We start from the raw sequence: 19891 nt of genomic DNA, 5'->3' as shown, positions 1-19891 counted from the left end.
TTAAGTATCATACAACTCTTTGAGGACAGAGGTCCTGCATGGGAAGTTAGTGCACAGTGACTCCTGTTGTTAATTTAACAATTAACACTCTTAGGTATGATGTCAATGACCGCCTGAAGCTCTTGACGTGAGCTGCCCTGGCTATGGAAGCCTTTTGAATCCACAAACTCCTTCAGTATTTAGATAAGGCTATAAGCAAAGTAGAAGTTCTCTCCTCACTTCAGAGGAAAGTACATCCTTCTTTGATGGCCACTTCTTTCCACCTGGATTTCACGCACAGAGGTCCTTCATGTAGAACATTTTTTTTTTTTACCGTAGTGTCTAGGCTTTTCATGCCTGAAATGCTCCCCCTGGCTTTTCAGCCAAACCAGAATGCCTTAAGGATTGGTTGTTAGGTCAGAGTGCTACTTGAGGTGATTGTCATTCTAAGAGTCTGCTGTATGGACTGCTTCCCATGTTGGAGCACTCACTTTTTAATGCTATCTATTGTTATTACCAAGCACTTAATCCTATTTGTATGATCACTTTAACACTTGATCCTATCCATATGACCTCTGTAACTTGAAATACTATTTTTACCACCCAGCTTCAGGAGATTTGGGGTCCTATGGCAAGTTTTTAAGCTGTACCCTTAGAAGTAAATCCATAGAATGTATGCAGTACTATGTTGCTTTACAGTTTCAAGCTTTGTACACAATTCCAGCTGTGTCTTTTAAGGACCCCTTGCATCTGAAAGCATGATTGGGTAGTGAGGCTCACTCTACCCCAGGAATCACTCGGGTGTCCTGGTGTGGGGAGACTGCAGGAGGTGGGTTGGTTTTCCAAGGCACATGGCTGAATTGAAAATTGCCAAACTGTTTATCATATTTTTAAAATATGATGCTTTGCTCATTTACTCTTTATCAAAGGAAAGCAACATGTTAATAATTAAAATTTTAAGAACCATAGGGATTGAAAATTATATCTTTTCAATATCTTTGCTGCTCCTGCCATTTCCACAAAGCCTGATTCTTAAGTTATTAACGAAAATGTCAGTTGATGATGTTGACCATACAAAATTGATATCTGGTGGAATCAAAAATTTAAAATAGAAACAGGACTACTTCCAGAGGAATAAAAAATATTATGAATGACAAAAATGAGGGTTTTTTTTTTTAATTGGCCCTAAAAAGACATAGCTTAGAAAGTTTCATTCACTCAGTGATACATACCTACCATACCATACCATACCATACCATACCTTACCTTACCTTACCTTACCCTACCCTAAGCCATGTTTAGGTAGGGGAATATAGCAGTGTAAACTTGGACAAGGTGCCTGCTCTTATGCAGTTCTCAGTCATCTGAGAGACACAGATATTTACTTGGATAAGTGTTAAGGGTTTGTGTCTGACAATAGGCAGAGAAAAGGAACATGATCCAGGAATACAGTGGAAGAGTGGCTGGGGTCTCTTCTAGAAAGGAAGCCTCTTAGGAGAGGCTGTCTGAGCAGGGATCTTGGCGATGTGATGGGAGTAAGTTTGGCTTAAACCAAATGTGACTGCAGGATAACCAAGGGCTTAGAGGTGAGGGCTAGGGGGCTGTGGCATGGTCTAATTTATCTTTTCATGAGATCCCTGTTGGTTGCATGGAAGATGCTATGTGGGAGGGAGAAGTGGAAAGGGGCTGTGGAGGAAGGAAGACCAGCATTTCCCTGGCTTAGAGGAAAGATGACTGTGTTAGCTGATATCTTCCTAGAAGAGCCACCAAGGCAGGATTAGGCCCGCCAGGATTTTGTTGGAGGAGGAAGGGAGGGAGGGAGAGAGGTTAAGTTAGGGAAAGTGTCCAAAGCTGCTTTGCAGTCAGAGGACATTTCAGCAAGGGCATCGTAGAGTCCCAGGTGTCGCGGGAAGAGGCCTGTCCTTGGCTGGGAGAAGTCCTTGAAACGCGGCCTCCCTGTATTTGCAGGGATGGATTTCAGAGCTCAGCAGTGGGGCCCTTGTTCTGCCACATCCCCTGCAGTGGGAAAGCTAACAGGTGCTTTTTCTGGTTCCCTAATGTCGGGAATTGGAACAGAGCACTAGAGGAGAGGAAGTGAGAAGCTGTCAGAGTTTGGATCTATTTTGAAGGGAGATCCAATGAGACTATGATGAAAATGTGTGTCCAAGTGAAGGAGAAGTGTCAAAAATGACTTCTGGCTTTTGACCTGATTGTCTGGATGGTGTTGACATTAATGATGTAGGAGCCCCAGAGGAGACTGAACTGAGCACATGCTAATGTTGAGATTTCTGTTCATCATCGCGAAGGATTCTCTAACTTGTGATTAATGCTCACTTTGGGTTTCCTTTCCCTTCCTACAACAAGACTTAGGGAACTTCTTTAAATTATGTCAGAAGCAGGGAAAGAAAAGAATAATCAGCAACAAATATATTAAAACATATCAAGAGGATGCGGTTGTCTATATGTTCCAGTGCTCAGTGGCATGTGGAATTCAGTGTTTACCAATAGCAGGGGGACCAGTTTATTTACCTTGATTGATGATCTGGGTGGTATGCCCTTTGCTCTAAGTTTTTCCAATCCTATGAACTTAAAATTAATCCCAGTTCTTGAATTACTGTTTAAAGCTTTATGATGGTTTGGGGAAATGTAGAGGGAAAAGATGGTGCAGTTTGACTGTAGGCTGTGCAGGGATTATAAGGGTCTGGATTTAAGGAAAGCCCAGAAGGTTTGCTTACTATACAGTGGTCGAACTACGCAATGATTTTAGGTTCCTGTATTAGAGAATTACCAGCAGGACAACATCATGACTTCTTCACATTTACTTCACCTGGAATAATATTTATTTTATATTTCCAAGGAACTTGGGTTAATTATTTTTTTTTTTAAATAATCGAGCCATTCTTCAAGTGATTGCGTTTTAAACACCAACTTGGCTTGTGAATTGAATCTCACATGCTTAACCCAACAAATATTGTTTATTGATTGCTTCCCACCTGCCAAGTCCCTTCAGGTGCTCAGGAAACTAGGGAGAGTGAGTCCCTGGCCCCAGAGGTTCACAGTTAGAGGAAAGTATCATTGACTCTGTTAAATACTCCAACCCCAATACAGTGTGGTGAAGGCTCTGGTGCCAGTGTTTGCAGGGTTCCAAGAAAATACAGAGGCAGAAGACGTTATTCTGAAAGAAATAGGTGTTTGAGTCTGCACGGAGTTGGTGTTTGTGAGGCAGAGGAAATCGGAGCAGGGCAGAAGCATCTAGAATGAAAACCAGCCCAGGCAGATGGACAGACGCAGGGCATGTACAGGCAGCCCTGCTGTCCTGATGATTGGAGAGCACTCAGCCCAGGAGGGAGGTGAAGCTGGAATCATGTTGTATACTTTGTCAAGGAATTTGGGGTTTGTCCTGGGGATAATGGGAGCAGGTGAAAGATTGCAAGCTGAAAAAAGGCCATGAAAAGTTTCTGTTTCAGAAAGATCACCATGGTAGCGATAGTGAGGATTGGGAGATAAGGGGTGGCCTGAGTGTAGAACACAGAGCCAGGATCATGACTGTTGGGATCACCCAGGTGACGTGCAAGAGCTGAGCCAGGACTGGAACCCTGAGAGCAGGGGTGAAGTCTGCAGGCACAGGATGGGTCAACAGGCAATTCCTGGAGTTGGGATTGGTGAATGAGTTCTGAGTCATACAACAGGGGACGAATAATGAGATAATTTTGAGGTTTCTAGTTTCTACTTAGGGGGACAGGCCCAAGTTCCTCCTATATAACAAGGAGACAAAGAGGCCTACCTTACACATTTTGCTGAACAGATGGTGATGCTGTTTAATAGAATTAAAACCATAGGAGAGGGCAGATGTTTGGCCTAGCAGTTATGTTGCCTGCATCCCATATCAGAGTGCCTGGTTTTGATTCCTGGTTCTGGCTCCCAATTCCAGCTCACCACCATTGCAGACTCCAGGAGGTGGTAGGTGATGGCCCAGATAGTTGGGTCACTGCCACCTGTGTAGCACCCATGTGGGAGACTTGGATCAAGTTTCCATGTCCTGGTTGTAACCCCAACCAGTCTGGTCCTGGCCATTGTGGGCATCAGGGGGAGTAAACCAGAGGATGGTGGCTCTGTTTCTGTTTCTCTGTCTCCTTGCCTCTCAAGTCAATAAATTAAAAATATTTTTAAAATACAGAATGGAAGGCAAGTTTGGGATCATAGACAGTGAGTCTCTGAGAAAGTAACATTTATTACACAAACATTGTGTGTTTTGTAGTGTATGCCAGTTTGTGTCCTTTAGAGTTTGCAACAGTCCTGTGAGGGAAAGCAGAACATACCAAGACTGAGAGGGGAAGCACTTGGCTAAGAGCACATAAAGGAGTTGGGATTTGAACCTGAGCTGAAGTGAAATTCTGATTCCAGACCCTGGGCCCAGTCAGCTGCTCAGCAGCCTCCCAGATCTCTCTTTTTGTTTATATACCCACGTGCTAGCATGCACTGAAAACCAAAGCTTCACAAAATGTGCTTTATGCTGTGTGATAACTCTGATTGCTCCTATTCTGTTTGTTGAAAAAAAGTTACTGAGTACAGCCTATTAAGCTGAGTATGTGAACGTCTCCTGGGTCATGACCCATGATTTGAGAAACATAGGCATAGAACTAGAACAATAGGAAAATAATTTCTGCAGCTTCCATCATTGGTGGCTCTGCATGGCTTTGCTGATGATTTCCAAAGGATTATTTTTAACTATGATTGTCCAGGAAAGATCCTGCCCCTCCAGCTCCTCTGCGGGTTAAAGCCACTTGACCCTTGGCCTCTTTTCAGGCTGAGGAAAGGGGAATGGAAGAGGTGGTTGTCACAGATGACCTGGGCAAGTGGTGTCCTTGCTAGTCCAAGTTCTTTCACTAATCCCCCCCTTCTATAAATTGCAGTATGTAGCTAATCCTCCCATGGCTGTTTGTGGGTCAGCCTTCCCACATGGCCCGGACAGAACTTGTCTTTGCAAGTTTGCACCTGTAGCATCTAGCACAGCACCTGGAACCCAGTGGTGACTCAGTATGTGCCGGGGGTGGCAGGAGTCACCCGCTGGGTTGGCCTGCCATCTCTTCAGTGCGTCCTGTGTCTCTCCAAGCTGACAGCCAGATGGTCAGCATCTGGCAGCTTGCAAGGACAGGACTAACCGAGATCTGTTCTGTTGTTACTGGGCCTGTAGGTTTTACACGGAAAGGATTGTTCACAGAATTTGAGACTGCAGTCTGACTGCCCTGCTGTTCTAACTACAGGCTGGGACATGGAATATGAGAAATGTGCTGAAGGGACAACATGGAAACTATGTAAAATTTGAGGTGCATGGGACCTTGTGAAAGGGTTTTAATGTAGAATATGGTTAACAAATTCTAGTGCCTCTGAAGTTATTACTAGCAGAAGGAAAAATATAGACTTTTTATGCCTTATAATAATTGCACCCAAAGTATATATCTCTTAGCCAGGAAAAGATTAAGGAGTTGGGCAGAAAATACACACACACACACATACACATACAGTGCACACATAAACATAAGTATGTATACCACATAGATATAGATGTATTATCCTCACAAAGAAAAAAGCTGAGAACTATCATTTGTAAGACCTTTTGTTAATTAAAGTATTTTTTTTTAAGTTCAGAATGAGGGTGAAAAAAATGTTTCATGGAGAAGTTGGGTGCATTTCTGAAACACAATGAATCAAGTAAATGTGATTAAAAGAATTTAAGTTCTGCTTCAATACTTGCATACTTCTCTTTTATTTAAAAGAAAAAAAAAGTATTCTTACCTGAAGTTTGAAGGTAAGCACATATAACACCCAATGCAGCACAAGAAAAAACAAGTTTAACTTGCAACTTGAGAAATTTAAGATAGTTATAGGAATGCATTTTTTGCTAAAACACATTGCAAAATCAACACAGGCAAATGAGAATCTTATTTCTATTCAGCTGAGAGAAGATTAGAACAGGTTCCTTGCTAATAGGGGCTGGGGGTTGTGGGTTCCTGCTGGGCACAGACAATAGGCCAGGTGACCTATCAGGCCCCTGCCCAACCCTAAAACCAGCTTCATACCTCCCCTTTCCCACAAGTCTTCCCAAATAGTAGCGGGGATTCCTGGGACATGAAAGTTTCGCCACTGTAAGAACCATCAGCATGCTGACAGGTACTTAAGATGACTGCAACTGTGTTTTGTAAGAGTTCCTTTAAAGTGAGAGCCACTTCGTCAGTTCCCATTGGTTCCTTTTCATGGTTTCACTTTCTGTAAGGTGGACTCACACAAAATGACCATTTATGGGGTCACAAAGGTCAGTTATCTGAAATTTCATATAAATGAACTGATAGATCAAAATATAACATAACTTCTTATGTGTTTTGCATTTTGCTTGGATTATTGTGTGTGTGTGTGTTTTTTTTCCAGCCATTGGGAGCAGCAGCTTCAGCCCAAGACCAACTCCCCAGTTCTCTCCACCACAGATCTATCCGTCCAAGTAAGATACGTTTTCTCTCGGTAAATAGCTTTCCTCAGTAGACTCACACCTTATATCAGGTCATGTCTGTGCCCACTTGCAACATCTTGATTTAAATGAAAGTGCATTGCATAGATTCGCATAGATTTACACAAATGTATTCTGAGCATCATCAAGTAGAAACCTTGAAGTAGTCCAGCGTTTTGTCTATTGTGTTTGGAAGTTTTACTTTAAGATACGATCTTTAACTGGAATTTGTGATGTGGTTGTTAATTGGTGACCTTGCATGTTTCCATCTAATGCATGGGCTTTCTATTTTCTGTCATTTCTGACAAATAGCAGACCATACCCACATATTCTCCCTACCCCTTCCTCACAAACTATGGCTGCATATGGGCAAACACAGTTTACCACAGGAATGCAACAAGCTACAGCCTACGCCACATACCCACAGCCAGGACAGCCGTACGGAATTTCCTCATATGGTGAGTCATCCCGTGTTGGAAGAGCTCTCTTATCTAGTGCGCATGCGTGTTTTTGAGTGGCGCTTGAAGACTGTCAACCTCGATGGGCCAGAGAAAGTGTCGTCACCTGTTGTGTCTGCTTCTAATGAGCATTGTGAGAATGGCGGCCCCTTGTGTTGGGGTCAGAGCCGTGTGAGCAGGTTGCGTGGTTTATGTGCCCTCTTGCTCTCAGTTTTCTCCATCCATATCTCAACTCTGAATTTGCCATTTGAGCGGTTGGCTCTGGAATTCAAAGCATTTCTGTGCTTATTTGTGATAAAACTTCTGCCATTGAAGTCTTTGGGGGTACAGATCCATTTCCTATTTATCAGATGCCCAGCTATGATTTGGGAAGTACAAGTGGAATTCAACAAACTTTTGCTCTAAACTTGAGGGTGGTAGTGTTATCGAATTTCACCATTATCAGCCATTAGGAAAAGTGATCTACATACCAGCGCCTGGCCTGGCTGCTCTGAAAAGGCCCAATCAGGAAACATTTAAGGCTCCTTTCACCATTTGTTTCTTCCCACCTGGAGATTATCTTTATCTTGGTGTCATTTAACTCACTCCTTTACAGGGTCAATACCTGTAAATTAAACAGAAAGCCAGCAAAATCCCCACGTTTAATCACAGAGGCCTTAGAATTTCCTAAGTTTTCATCAGTTGAATGGCAATTGCAGTTTTAAACAGATTGAACTAAAAGAAACACATGAATTATTGGCATTTATAAAGAACAAAATAAAACAAATGATCAGTAAACATTATGTGGACCTTTGGAAGGAAGGGACTGGTTGAGTGTGTAATTCTGTGTCTGTTGTACAGGATTAACTGTAATGAGTATTCTATTTCTGTTGGTATTGTTTTATACTACCCTTTCCTACCATAATAAATTCTGCAGAAAAAAATTAAGACCCATTAAGCATTTTGTTAACAATTAGAAGGCAAGTAATTTTATTCTTTTTAATTCTCTTTGACCCCCAAATAAAACTGATTATGTATAGACTTCTTATAAAATCAATAGAAATAAAAATCTAAATTATGTATAACTTCAGGTTTTCTGGTTTTATTCCAAAATTATCAGAACTGAAGATTACTTAGTTAGGTGTTCTCAAAGTAGACTTCAGAAACAGCCTCAAGATGGACTTCCTAAAATTACCTCTCATTTCTATCACTTTCATTCATAGTATCTATAATAGTATTATTTGCAAGTCACATTTATCTGTCATTTGCTTTTAAGCTATTTTTGGGATAAAAGAGGGAAAAGAATCTGTGATTGAATTGCACAACTTCCATCCTGTCAAGACAGTCCCCAGTTTACATTCTCAGTGTGTCTGTAAGGTGATTATTTGAAGTGTACAAGTCTTTCCCAGTACACACGGTCCCTAAGTGTTGTCAGCCTATGGAAGCTGGCGCGGGAGGGGCCACCCCTGTCAGTGCCTTGGCTGCCAGCCACACACCTCCTGTCTTCTGCTTGTTTTCGCTCCCCCTTTCAGCTGTGGTGGGGCCTGGGTTCCCTCCTTTGCCAATTTCTGAGCTGTGAAGTAGAGACTTCCTGATCCAAGCATTCATGAATGTTCTTGTTGTCTGAAATAGCTGTTCCAGGAGGATGGGATGAGTGGAGGGTCTGAGAATAGAATCAGACCTAACAGAGAGAGGATGGGGATTTTAATACGAGAGGTTGGGATTGGGAAGGTGGTGATGGTGAGGTCAGGGTAAGGGTGTGGGCTCCAGAGCTTTCCGTGCTAGTTAGTCTCCTGGGAATAACTCTCAGTCCTTAGCACTTTCCTGATGATTCGCTTTCTTCTTTTTCTGGGCTCTGAGTATAAGAGCCACACTCAGTGCTGTGGCTCACAAGCTTCATTTTTCTGGGGTCAGTGTATTGAACATGTGGCAGCCTTCTCTTCCTTTGCTTATTCATGAAGGGAGAGCAAGTAGTTTAACATGTTCACTCACTGCTGATAGTCCAGGCCCAGATTATTTTAGCAGATTTCCCCCAAGGAATTGTGCCCCAGACATTTTCCCTGGGCCCTGTAAAAAAAGGTAGGCATATCTTTTTATAGAGAAAATGACAAATCAGTCAGGAAGAACATTCATTCTATTCCTTGCTGGGTCTGCTTGGAGTCCATTCAGTGAAATGAGTTTGTCACCTGTGGGTAGAAGCCGTAGACACCAGTGTGGCTACGGGGGTTTTCTATCTCTTCCTACTTGGCTTTATGTGTTCTTATCACAAAGGTTCACTTTCTGAACCTCCAGGGTAAAAACAGATGGTACAGGGGAAAGCTGGGAGCAGATCAGTATAGCCTCAAGTGGAAAGAGAAGGGGGAAAATCCCCTGGGTGACAGCATGGAAAGAAAGGGAGTTTCTGGAGCTATCAAACCAGCTGTCTTGGGTAGATGTGTTCCTGGGGACAGTTTGTATGCATGGGTAACTCACTGCTTTGCAATTGCCTGTATAAGGAAAACCGTATTTTTTTTTTTTTTTAAAAAAAGGTTGTATTCAGACTTAAGTGTTAAGGTCATCATGAACTTGCTTAGAGATTCCCTAGCACTTAGAGTAGACTCTCTTAGCCAAGAGTCAGATTCTTCCTAACTTCATGCTAGTGATGAAGTTCCCCTAAAATGGAAATACAGAGTGAGCCTACTGTGTATTCAAGATCCTAACGATATCATTTATCTCAAGTGCAAAGCAAAATTATTAAAGTCTGACTTCCCTTGGCAGAAGTTTGCTCTCGGTCCTCTGTGGGAATTCAGGAGAGTTGTAAACTTTCATGACTGTCTTCAATTATGATCCAGAGTTGAGCCCTAGGCCCGGGTGCTGACAAATGCATGTCCTGAGCTCAGGAGGTCAGCCTGGTGCTTGGGGAGGCATTTGGGGGCCACAGGTAATTTTTTCTGTTACCATATGATAAGAACAAAGTGTGTGCTCTAGAGGACATTCTGAACAATTGCATGTGAGTATTTAAACTAAAAGGGATAAGAAGACCATTTACTTGTTTACAAGTCACTATGCTGGTTTACAGGATTCAGTTCTTTAGTTTCTGCTTACTTTCTGGTAGGATCTAGATATTCAGGAGGTTTCCTCGTTAGTTGCTTAGTTCCGGGCCCAGTATTGTTTACTCCGACTTCAAAATGCATTGTGTGTGCAAACCAGCTTTGTGGGAGAAAGAATAAGGGAGAAAGAGAAAGAATGCTATAAGCCTACAGGCTCTAATCAGTCTTTGGAAAAATATGATTTTGATTTTGACACTAGTCAGCACAGCAACTTTGGAAGAGTTTAGCTAACATTTAATTATGGCCATGTCTTGGCTTCGAAGATCTTCAATTCTTGCAACAGAACAAAAGGAAATATAGAAATGCTGTATGCCAGTGGAGTTCTATTTTATAGAAAGTTAGATGCAGAAAATCAAGAGAAAAATGTGAACAGGCATTCAAATCTGTAATGATCTGGGTAGTTTTAAAAATTGAACTTGTACTTTATAATATTTCATTAAGCATATTAACCCGTTATTAGTGAGATGAGACTGGGAGGCATTTGTGATGAAACAGTTGTGAGAGCAAATGTTTTTGTCTATTTACCAGCTTCTGGAAATGAACAGATAGATAAGCTGTCACTAACTGATTTAGGTGCATTGTGGGCAGGCATCAAGACTGAAGGTGGATTGTCCCAGTCTCAGTCGCCCGGACAGACGGGATTTCTCAGCTATGGCACGAGCTTCGGTACCCCTCAACCTGGACAGGCACCATACAGCTACCAGATGCAAGGTGTGTATACCTCCTGACATTGCTAGTTTCCTGCAGTCTATAGGCTGACAGTTAATTTTTAAAGTACATTCTGCTGTTCTGTGAGCTAGCAGATGATGAAGACTACTGATCTGGGCTTAGAGGCACCTGCCCCCTTCTCATTTGCTTTTCTCGTACCTACTCTGTGGCCTAAATGTTCATATTTATGGCATTAAAAGCTTAGACTTAAATGTCTGTGAGGTTGTTTTCAAAAAGGTCTACATTTTTTTTTGTGAAACTGAAGTTTTGTGTTTTTCATTAATAAAAAATGAAAAAGGCAACCCCAGAAAAGGTTCTGATGTGGCTGAACACTGAACACTGCTGCACGTGGCATTAACAAGCAATCTTCTAACAGGACTATAGTTTCTTCCTTTTTATTATGGGGTAGGGGTTGGAGCAGGGCAATCTAGAAATAGAGCATGTGATGCGTGTTGACTTCATGCTCTACCAAATACTAGTAGATCAAATTCACAGCCACCCAGTGATCCTCAAGAAAATGCCTCCCAGATCCATTCCATTGTTTTTGAAGTTACAGACAAAACAGTATTAAGTGGAAGTCGAATGGAATGACAACTGAAAATTCACACTGTCAAAACTGTTTTCAAGAATACAGAGACATTACTTGTAATTAGCACATTGTTGCCACATGAATGTGTGTGTGGAGTGCTTGAGAATCGTTCTCACATAATTTAAACACTCCTAATATCTTTTTTTTAACTACAAATCAGTGTAATGATTCTATTCAGCTTTTTAATAAAGTTATGCCATAATTTCATTAGAGCCCTGATTACCACTTTTTGATTAAAGAGGTTCCTTTTCTGTTTTTTATCTTCTCATTTCTTTCATCTTGTTTGTCATTTAATTAATACTGTATTCATTGCAGGTAAATTGGAGAATGTAGAGAAGTAAAACTAATTATGATCATATATCCTATACAAGTATTATCATCATTTTGACATATCGTCTAGATGTACAGTTTGGGTTTGTACCATATGATATAGCAGTACCTTCAACTTTCAGTAACAAATATATTTGTAAACATCTTTTCACATCTTTATTTTTATAGCATCTTTTAATGGCTGCATGGTATATCTTATTTAAATAATTCCATATTACTGATATCTAGAGCAATGGTATGCATATCTTATCCACATCTTTGTTTTCTTTGGATGAGTTCAAGTGTGGAATTTCTAGGTAAACTATCTTTCATTAATTCAGAATTTCTCATATATCTATAGAAACAAAAGCTATATATTAGAGTATATACATTGGATAATATCTTAGTTGGAAAAAGTTGTCATTTGGGTACATTCAAGATTTTATTGTTGTTTTTATACACCTTTTTAAAACTAAGATGTTAAAGCATTTTCCTTTTTTATGGTGGTATTCATTTCTGTCATATTATTTCTTAAGCTTTAATACTATTTTACAAATATATTTCCAGTTTATCATTTTAAGGTTTTTTCTATACAACATACTAGAGATTCATAGTGAAAGGTCCATTAATATTTTCTTTTGTAAGAAAAAGTATTCATTTTGTTTTTGTTTGAAAAGCAGACATGCACACACACACACACACACACACACACAGGGGAAGAGAAACAGATAGGCAGAGGCAGATCTCCCATCCACTGGCTGATTCCCCAAGTGCCAGGACTGGGCCAGGCCGAAGCCACAAACCTGGAACTCAGTCCATATTTCTGATGTATGTGGCAGGGACCCAACCACTTGAACTCTGTCTGCTGCCTTCCAGGATGCACATTGGCAAGAGTGTGTAATTGGGAGCAGAGCCAGGAACTTGAACCCAGGCTCTCTGACGTGGAATGCAGGGGTCCGAAGCGGTGTCTTAACTGTTAGGTCAAACATCCTCCCTTCCATTAATCTTTCCACATTTGGTTTTACCTGGGGTATAAAAAGGCCTATGTAATAAAGTTTTTATATATTTGGTAGCTACAAAATAAAAACCATCTCCTAGCAGACAGCATTTCTTGTTAGAAGGATGTTGCTTATGTGCCGAATTCCAAAAACTTTTAAGCTGTCTTGGAAAAGAACTGTGTTTCTACACATGTTGAATATCAATTGAGTAAAGGGGTGAAAAGAGCAAGAAGTGAAGGAGAGACTACATTAATGAATTAAACAGTCCTTGGTTCTGGTAATGAAACGGGACATAAGGCAGACGAGGTCTGCTTGCTCATGGAATTTTCGTTCTTGTCGAGAGATAGAGAGTAAATTAGCGCACTTGCCGATTCCTTCAGGAGCTGAGGGAAATAGACAGAGTGCCACAGTGGGCTCTCTTGTCCCCTGGGCATCAGGTCCCTTTGGGGAGAAGCAGGTGCTGAATGTGAGAAGGGGGCAGATGCAGGGCGCTAACACGTGGTTGCCAGGCCTGCGTCCTGTTACAGTCTCTATGCACCAGTGCACCAGGAGCTAAGTACAGAAGTGGAGACTGAACATTTAGAAACTTTCAGTAGTAAATTTCATGTTTGTTAAATCAAGTGGTGCATTTTAAAAATGAGAGATCTGGGCTGGCACCATGGCTCATTAGGCTAATCCTCCACCTGCAGCGCCGGTACCCTGGGTTCTAGTCCCGGTTGGGGCACCGGATTCTGTCCTGGTTGCCCCTCTTCCAGTCCAGCTCTCTGTTGTGGCCCTGGAGTGCAGTGGAGGATGGCCCAAGTGCTTGGGCCCTGCCCGCATGGGAGACCAGGAGGAAGCGCCATTTTGAGGGTGAACCAATGGAAGGAAGATCTTTCTGTCTGTCTCTCTCACTAGCTCTGCCTGTCCAAAAAAAAAAAGAGATCTATTCTCTACCTCTTGTCTTTTTCATTGTTTTGGTAATGGGGTGTTACAGTATATTGTTCAGTTGTCAGTCTGTGTCTGACTAGGGGTGGGCAGGTTGGTCCTGGACCTGATAGTTTGAGAAATGCTGCACATGAGAGTTAACTTTTTCTTTGGTCTTCTCCCTGATCTAAAGTGTATGCAGTAGTAGAAACAGTCTCTAAGAGTACTAACCAGCTAACAGAATGTGATACCGTCATAGCTTAGGGCAGAGCAGTAATGAAGGAAGACAAAAGGAAGTTAATTTGGAGGAGAATGGGTCTTTATTTTTGATAAGAAATAAGGACATGTGTAGCACCAAATAAGGAGTCAGTTTTCTACCCCTATGTTTTATTGTGTCTGGCCTTACCAGGTTTGCACTGTACATGCTCGAATATGATGTAGAATTTATATGGCCACATTTAGGTATATACTTACATTTTGATTAATATGTATTTTTTAAAGATTAAATGCCATGTGAAAGTTTTTTTTTTTTTTACCATTATTTAGTGGTTTTGTGTACTTAGCTGTGGAAGTTTGTTGATCTTTGAATGTATTTTTAATAGATGACCTTCTAATATTTCTAAAATATCAAATTATTTTTAAAATTCCCCAAATTATAGTAATCCTCAGTGAATAACCATGATTTGTGCCTACATCCGTTTCATCCTGTAGCAACTGAAACTCTTTAGAATCCCGAATGAGGGTATAGGATAGTTACCTGAGGATATCTTCGCCCAACTTTTCCTCTAGGAAGATATTTTCAACCTTTAAAATATAAGGTGTGATGATTAGTTATTCAGAGATGTAGCTGCTGTAATTTAATAATTTTAGGCTTTCATAGTGACAAAAGAAACAGTCTCATAGTCCAGCTGACTCAAAGAAATTTGAGTGAAATGTGTGTGCTTCCATTCAGTGTTAATCCATTTCGTTTAAAGGGAGTTTGTGGTGATCAGCCCTTTGGTTTGCTCAGACCCTGGGTCTGGACTAAAGGTGCTGTGAGATCTTAGAGTACGCACAAGAGTGCAGGGGCTGGAATCAGACTCCTGTGCACGGTTCTGCCACTGATGTCTGTGGGCCTTCGGCAAGGGAGATGGTTTCCTCACCCCTCTTTCCCCTTCTCTTGAGTGTCTTGAGTGTGGGGATGATGTCTACTCGCACAGAGTGTGTGAGATATAATGGAGAGTGTCTGTGTAAATCACTTAGCAACACATGGTACATCCTAAAAAGCACTCGATGGTTGTGTTCATTGTTGTTGTCCTCACTGTGGTGGTAATGTGGCTATTACTGTTTTAGTTATTATTATAATCCAGCTTTCTGGAGTAGCTCCAGATTAGGAAGTGTGACCTAAATGCTCCGTCCCTCCTATTTCCCCAGGAGCAGGGGTTCTTTATGTGTGTGTGTGTATGCATATGTATATATGAAACAATTTAATAATTAAATGTGTATGACTAAATATATACATATATAGAAAAATTCTAACACATGTGAAATATTCTAAGAACGCAGTAATGAAATAATGAAATAAAAATAGCAAAAAAAAAAAAATAGAGCCAGATCTAACTTAAGTGCTGGCATGGAAGGAAAATTACCATCAACAAAGCACAAGCTTTTTGTACACAACAAAGGAAAAGTACAAGTGATAAATGGAAGCAGGCAGGAGCTTGAAGAAAATATGAGGAGAGGGAAAGCCGTTGCTGGTGACAGAGGTGGCAGATAGTGGGAGTGGCAGCAAGCGCAGAAGAGATTCTAAGTAGGAAAAGCACTCGGCTCTCTGGGGAAGAATGAGGGGTCACCCACGTCCTCCTGCCTTGGTAACACCTGCAGTCACATCCCTACTTCAAGTGCAAGGAGTGGGTGGGAGGAGAGGAGATGACAGCCATTTGCATGCCGGATTCTTCAGCTCAGAGGGTTGGGTTGTGAGTATCCCTAGCGCCCATCCACCAAAGCAGAGTCACTGCAGACGCTCACTGGGTGTTTTTGGTGTGCCATGGGCTATTCTAATTGTGTCACATGTCATCTCATTCAGTCTTTTACAATCCAGGATGACCAAAGGATGAAAACCTGAAAGTCCTGAAGAAGTCATAAAATTGCCAATTTATTTAGTTTGTAGAATGTCAAGGATGACTCAAGGATGGCTGCTCAGAATTAAAGTGGAGAAAGTTGTGTGGCATTACACCCTAAGTCACAGCTCATGCAGGGGAACCTCCTGGAGAAAACTGCAGAAAATATATGTAGATGTATGCGTGCTTTTATTTCTCTGGAGTACGGGCTTATCTTTAAAACCAAGGCGAGCTATACGACTGTAACTAGTTAACAATATGACTAGTTAGCTATCTAACTAGTGTAACTAGTTAATACCAGCTTACGAAAGTCAAGACAAAAATTTTAGAGAACTTATCTCTGAGCCCTGTCTGTTTTCACACTCTTAAATAACAGATTTATTTGGCATTTCGTGGCCATTTTGCCACAGCCAAGCTTCATAAAGAGAGCCAGTTTTGTGCCCTAATCTGATTCAGGTAGTCTTTCTGACCCTTGTGGCCCCAGCATTCAATGCTCCTGTCACCACAGGTGAGTTTCTGAATCCAGCACGTGCATTTTAAGCCAAACAGGGATGAAGTTTTCATTTGCCCATGAATGAAATAAATCTAATTGCTTTCATCTTTGCTGAAGGATCCTTGGAAAATTCTCTTGGTGCACTAATTATTTGTTCATCTAGTGAAAGATTAGAAACTTATGTTCCACTGAGAAAGACAGAATGTTCTTGTTCGTAGACTACAGTAGAATTCGTTCACTCTGAGGCAGTGGAATCCTTGCCTGTTAGTTTTTGACGTCTTCCTATTCCCCCGGTGTTAGCCTCTGTGTTTCCGGAAGAAGGTTGGGGCTGGTCTGAGATTTTTCTTCACATAGCATTGACAGCCTGATGCAGAAGAGTTAGCTGAGTGGGTGGGTGTGGATGGACAGAGGATCCATGGGGACATGGAGTGTTTCCAGTGCTGCACGAAGCCAAAGGGCTCTAGCAGGTAGAGGGAAGCAGGCTGCTGTGTGTGAGTTTATGTGCACACATGTAAATAGGCACAAGTGTATGGAGGGTAAAAAAAAATGCTTAGGAAGGTTAAAAAAAAAAATAGTATCTGATATACTAACCAACTTCATAGATTACCTGCCTATTTGCCCATAAACAATTTTATTCCCTATTTTGTAAAATAAGCAATTAAATTGAAATTATTTATTTATTTATGTATTCATTTATTTTAAATTGGAGGTCTGGAGCTATTGCCTTCATCGCCATTCCTTTAATCTTTGAATACAGTGTAGACTGATAGTCCCATCTAACACAGAAAGCAATACGTTCTTTTCATTATGGAGCTGCCAGGTCATATGAAGATAAAGGAATTTTGTTTAGTGATCTGTTTGACATAAGGAAGTGTTTAGTTCACTTGCAACAGATTTTCAGACACGTACACAAACACAATAAATAATTAAAATTGCATTGTGTCACTTAGCCCAGGAAGTCTTGATTTTGAGCAGAACTCAGCTTTCTGAATATCTTCATTTTACTGATTCGAGACTGTTGAAGGTATTGGCCATCTTTATTCCTGGACAGTCTCTGGTGTCTAGAATTATCTAAAATACAGTGTTAGATGTGAAGCAGTCTATGCCATGATGAAAGGTAGAAATTAAGACTCATAAAGACTACTTTTCTTCATTTGGGGAAATGAATTTGCAATTTAGCAGTTAATTAAACTTTCAGTTAATAAATTATTATACTGTGCTTAAAGCATTCTTCTGCTTGTGTTCGTTTGGGTAGATGGAGCTGGTAGGAGGCATTGTGGAACCATCACCCATCAGGATGTTGGTTCAGAATGGTTTCTGAGTGCTTTATTGTCCCAGAATAGCGGTGATGGTAGGGGACATTCCAGTCATTCTACACCAGGGAAGGTGTCAGGGAGGGGCTTCACAGATGCGCATGTCCTAACCCTACAAGTTCCTGGAAACTACACTTTGTTTATTTTCCTTTAGGCTTTATTGCTCTCTGTTGGAGAAGAAAACAACACAAATTCTAACTCTCTCATTGTGGATCTTGTTGTTTTTCTGCTAAAGAGATTGGGCCTCAATCTAGTGAGGAGAGACAATAAATCAGGGCAGAGGTTTTATAAAGGATCCTTGGAAGGGTGCACAACCCCGTGTTGTCTGTGCCTCACAGATCCATGGCTCCTTATGAAGTTGGAATGGCCTGAGAACGCCACCTTTGTTCCCTTTGATCTGCCTGTCTGTAGCTTTTCTAAGCTATAGCTGAACAGATTCGGTTGACTGGTCATTTAGAACCTCAGCACTGCTCAACAATATGCACTGTTAGACTTTTAAAGTTTTTCATTATCTATGGAACTGGTATGTTTCTTAAAGGAATGACTCCAAAAGATCTGGCTTTAAGAAAAATGTAAAGCTTTTCTTATAATATGCTGTGATGATGCTAATAGAGTAAGAATTGGAGAATAGCTATTACAGCTTGAACTGGTGTTCACAATTTCCCCTTAATTGTTTTGCCAGTCTGCTCACACTTTTATTTTAGTTCTTGCCTTTTTTACATTCTAGAACTTTCTTTTGGCCTAGGTTTTTTTTTTTTTAAGTAAGATTCCATTTCAATTTTTTTAGCATCTTATATTATTTCAAGAGTTGAAAATGGTATGGCAATCTCTTGAAATCCAGGTATTGAATAGCAATAATTAGTGACCAATATTAATTGTATTGTCTGCATGAGTTGTTTTTAGTAAAAATATATAGAAATAGATCAAAATTTTCAGCCTTTGTTACCTACGTTAAGAATTCTTTTTGAAAATACAAACTATTGCTTGCATAATAAGGAAATCTTGGTTATTTAAAATCCATGTTTTACTCACGGGGAGAGAGTTCCTGGTTTTCAATAGTCCATCTGGCCCTCAGAGGCCTGTCCCCTGGGAACAGAGCTGACTTCTGCCACATAGATCGCACCGATGATGGACATAGCCCATGGCAAAGAGGCCAGGGAAGGAAAGCAAATGGACTTCTGTGAAAATACACGGGGGACAAACAGCATCCTGCCTGCCCAGTAAGTGCGAGAAAATGCTCCAATGCATGGGAAGTACAGACAGGCCCCAGCAGGTTCCAGCATTCTTATGTTGGCTGGGATTCTGGTTTTTAATGTGAGTCCTTGTTCTCTGTGAAGTAGACCTTTGACCTACATGTTACTCCTTTTTCTTGTTTCTTTTTTTTTAAGTTTTTTGAAGTTTAATCTGGGCAGTGTTCTCCAGGTTCTATCACACACAAAACTTTGGTTAATATTTTAATCCATGTTATAAATCTGCATAGGCTGCGTTCTTAACTATGAAAAAGGAATGGCTATGTATTAGTCAAAATTTTTTTTTCCTTGGGGGTGAGGATTTGTTTTTAAACTACAATTGCTTGGCACCTATGGAATGAGTGGCCCAAGATCTTTTACAAAGACTGTTTCTTGTTTGTTATGGTTGACAAGACTGCCACCCTGTCTCTGTAGGAACCCCAGACATTGACAAAGGAAAGCAGAATCATTGTGACAGACAATCAGTGGGTGACTGTATACAATGGTACTTCAAAAAGTATGTGGAAAATGGAATTTAGAAACAAATTTATTTTGGTGCAGAAAATTTTGAAATCGATGTATGGGTTTTTTTTCATAATATGCATTATCCATTAATGTTTTAAAGACTCCTCTCATAACTTACTTTAAAAACTTACGGACCTGGCCGGCGCCGCGGCTCACTAGGCTAATCCTCCGCCTAGCGGCGCTGGCACACCGGGTTCTAGTCCCGGTCGGGGCACCGGATTCTGTCCCAGTTGCCCCTGTTCCAGGCCAGCCCTCTGCTGTGGCCAGGGAGTGCAGTGGAGGATGGCCCAGGTGCTTGGGCCCTGCACCCCATGGGAGACCAGGAAAAGCACCTGGCTCCTGGCTCCTGCCATCGGATCAGCACGGTGCGCTGGCCGCAGCGCGCCGGCCGTGGCGGCCATTGGAGGGTGAACCAACGGCAAAGGAAGACCTTTCTCTCTCTCTCTCTCACTGTCTACTCTGCCTGTCAAAAAAAAAAAAAAAAAACAAAAAAAAAAAAAAAACTTACGGACCTAAAAAAGAGCATTACAATGTAGTCTTTTAGAAATGAGATAGTTTGACTCCAGATTTGTTTAGTGAATTTCTTAAGTGTCATTACCTCTATGATTAATATGTCTATGATTTTTGTGCAACCAAAAGTTCACTGCTTGTGTAACCACTTCTTGTAGTATGTAATTTCAACTCAACATTACTGATTCAGAAGACCTAAAGGTAA

General features: G+C 41.1%; 1 protein-coding gene across 46 annotated transcripts in view; it reads left to right on the top strand.

Moving 5' to 3' along the window:
* The window catches only part of EYA1 (EYA transcriptional coactivator and phosphatase 1), a 371713-nt gene that overhangs the window by 242282 nt on the left and 109540 nt on the right, over positions 1 to 19891 (top strand). For 14 of the 46 annotated variants that reach the window (XR_016235723.1, XM_017341392.4, XM_089335384.1 and 11 more), the window contains 3 exons: positions 6406 to 6475; positions 6794 to 6939; positions 10581 to 10718. Coding sequence is in view for 41 of the 46 variants with exons in the window: in XM_017341392.4 (XP_017196881.1) it covers positions 6406 to 6475; positions 6794 to 6939; positions 10581 to 10718 (354 nt within the window). In the remaining 5 variants the exon portion in view is untranslated. The remainder of the gene's footprint in view (positions 1 to 6405; positions 6476 to 6793; positions 6940 to 10580; positions 10719 to 19891) is intronic. The other 32 variants (XR_016235726.1, XM_089335389.1, XM_070075166.2 and 29 more) reach the window with 5 other exon arrangements.

Source organism: Oryctolagus cuniculus, chromosome 6 (genome assembly GCF_051225735.1).
Source record: "Oryctolagus cuniculus isolate XC-2025 breed Fujian yellow rabbit chromosome 6, ASM5122573v1, whole genome shotgun sequence".
Lineage (NCBI taxonomy): Eukaryota > Metazoa > Chordata > Mammalia > Lagomorpha > Leporidae > Oryctolagus > Oryctolagus cuniculus.
This window is presented reverse-complemented; position numbering and strand designations above follow the sequence as displayed.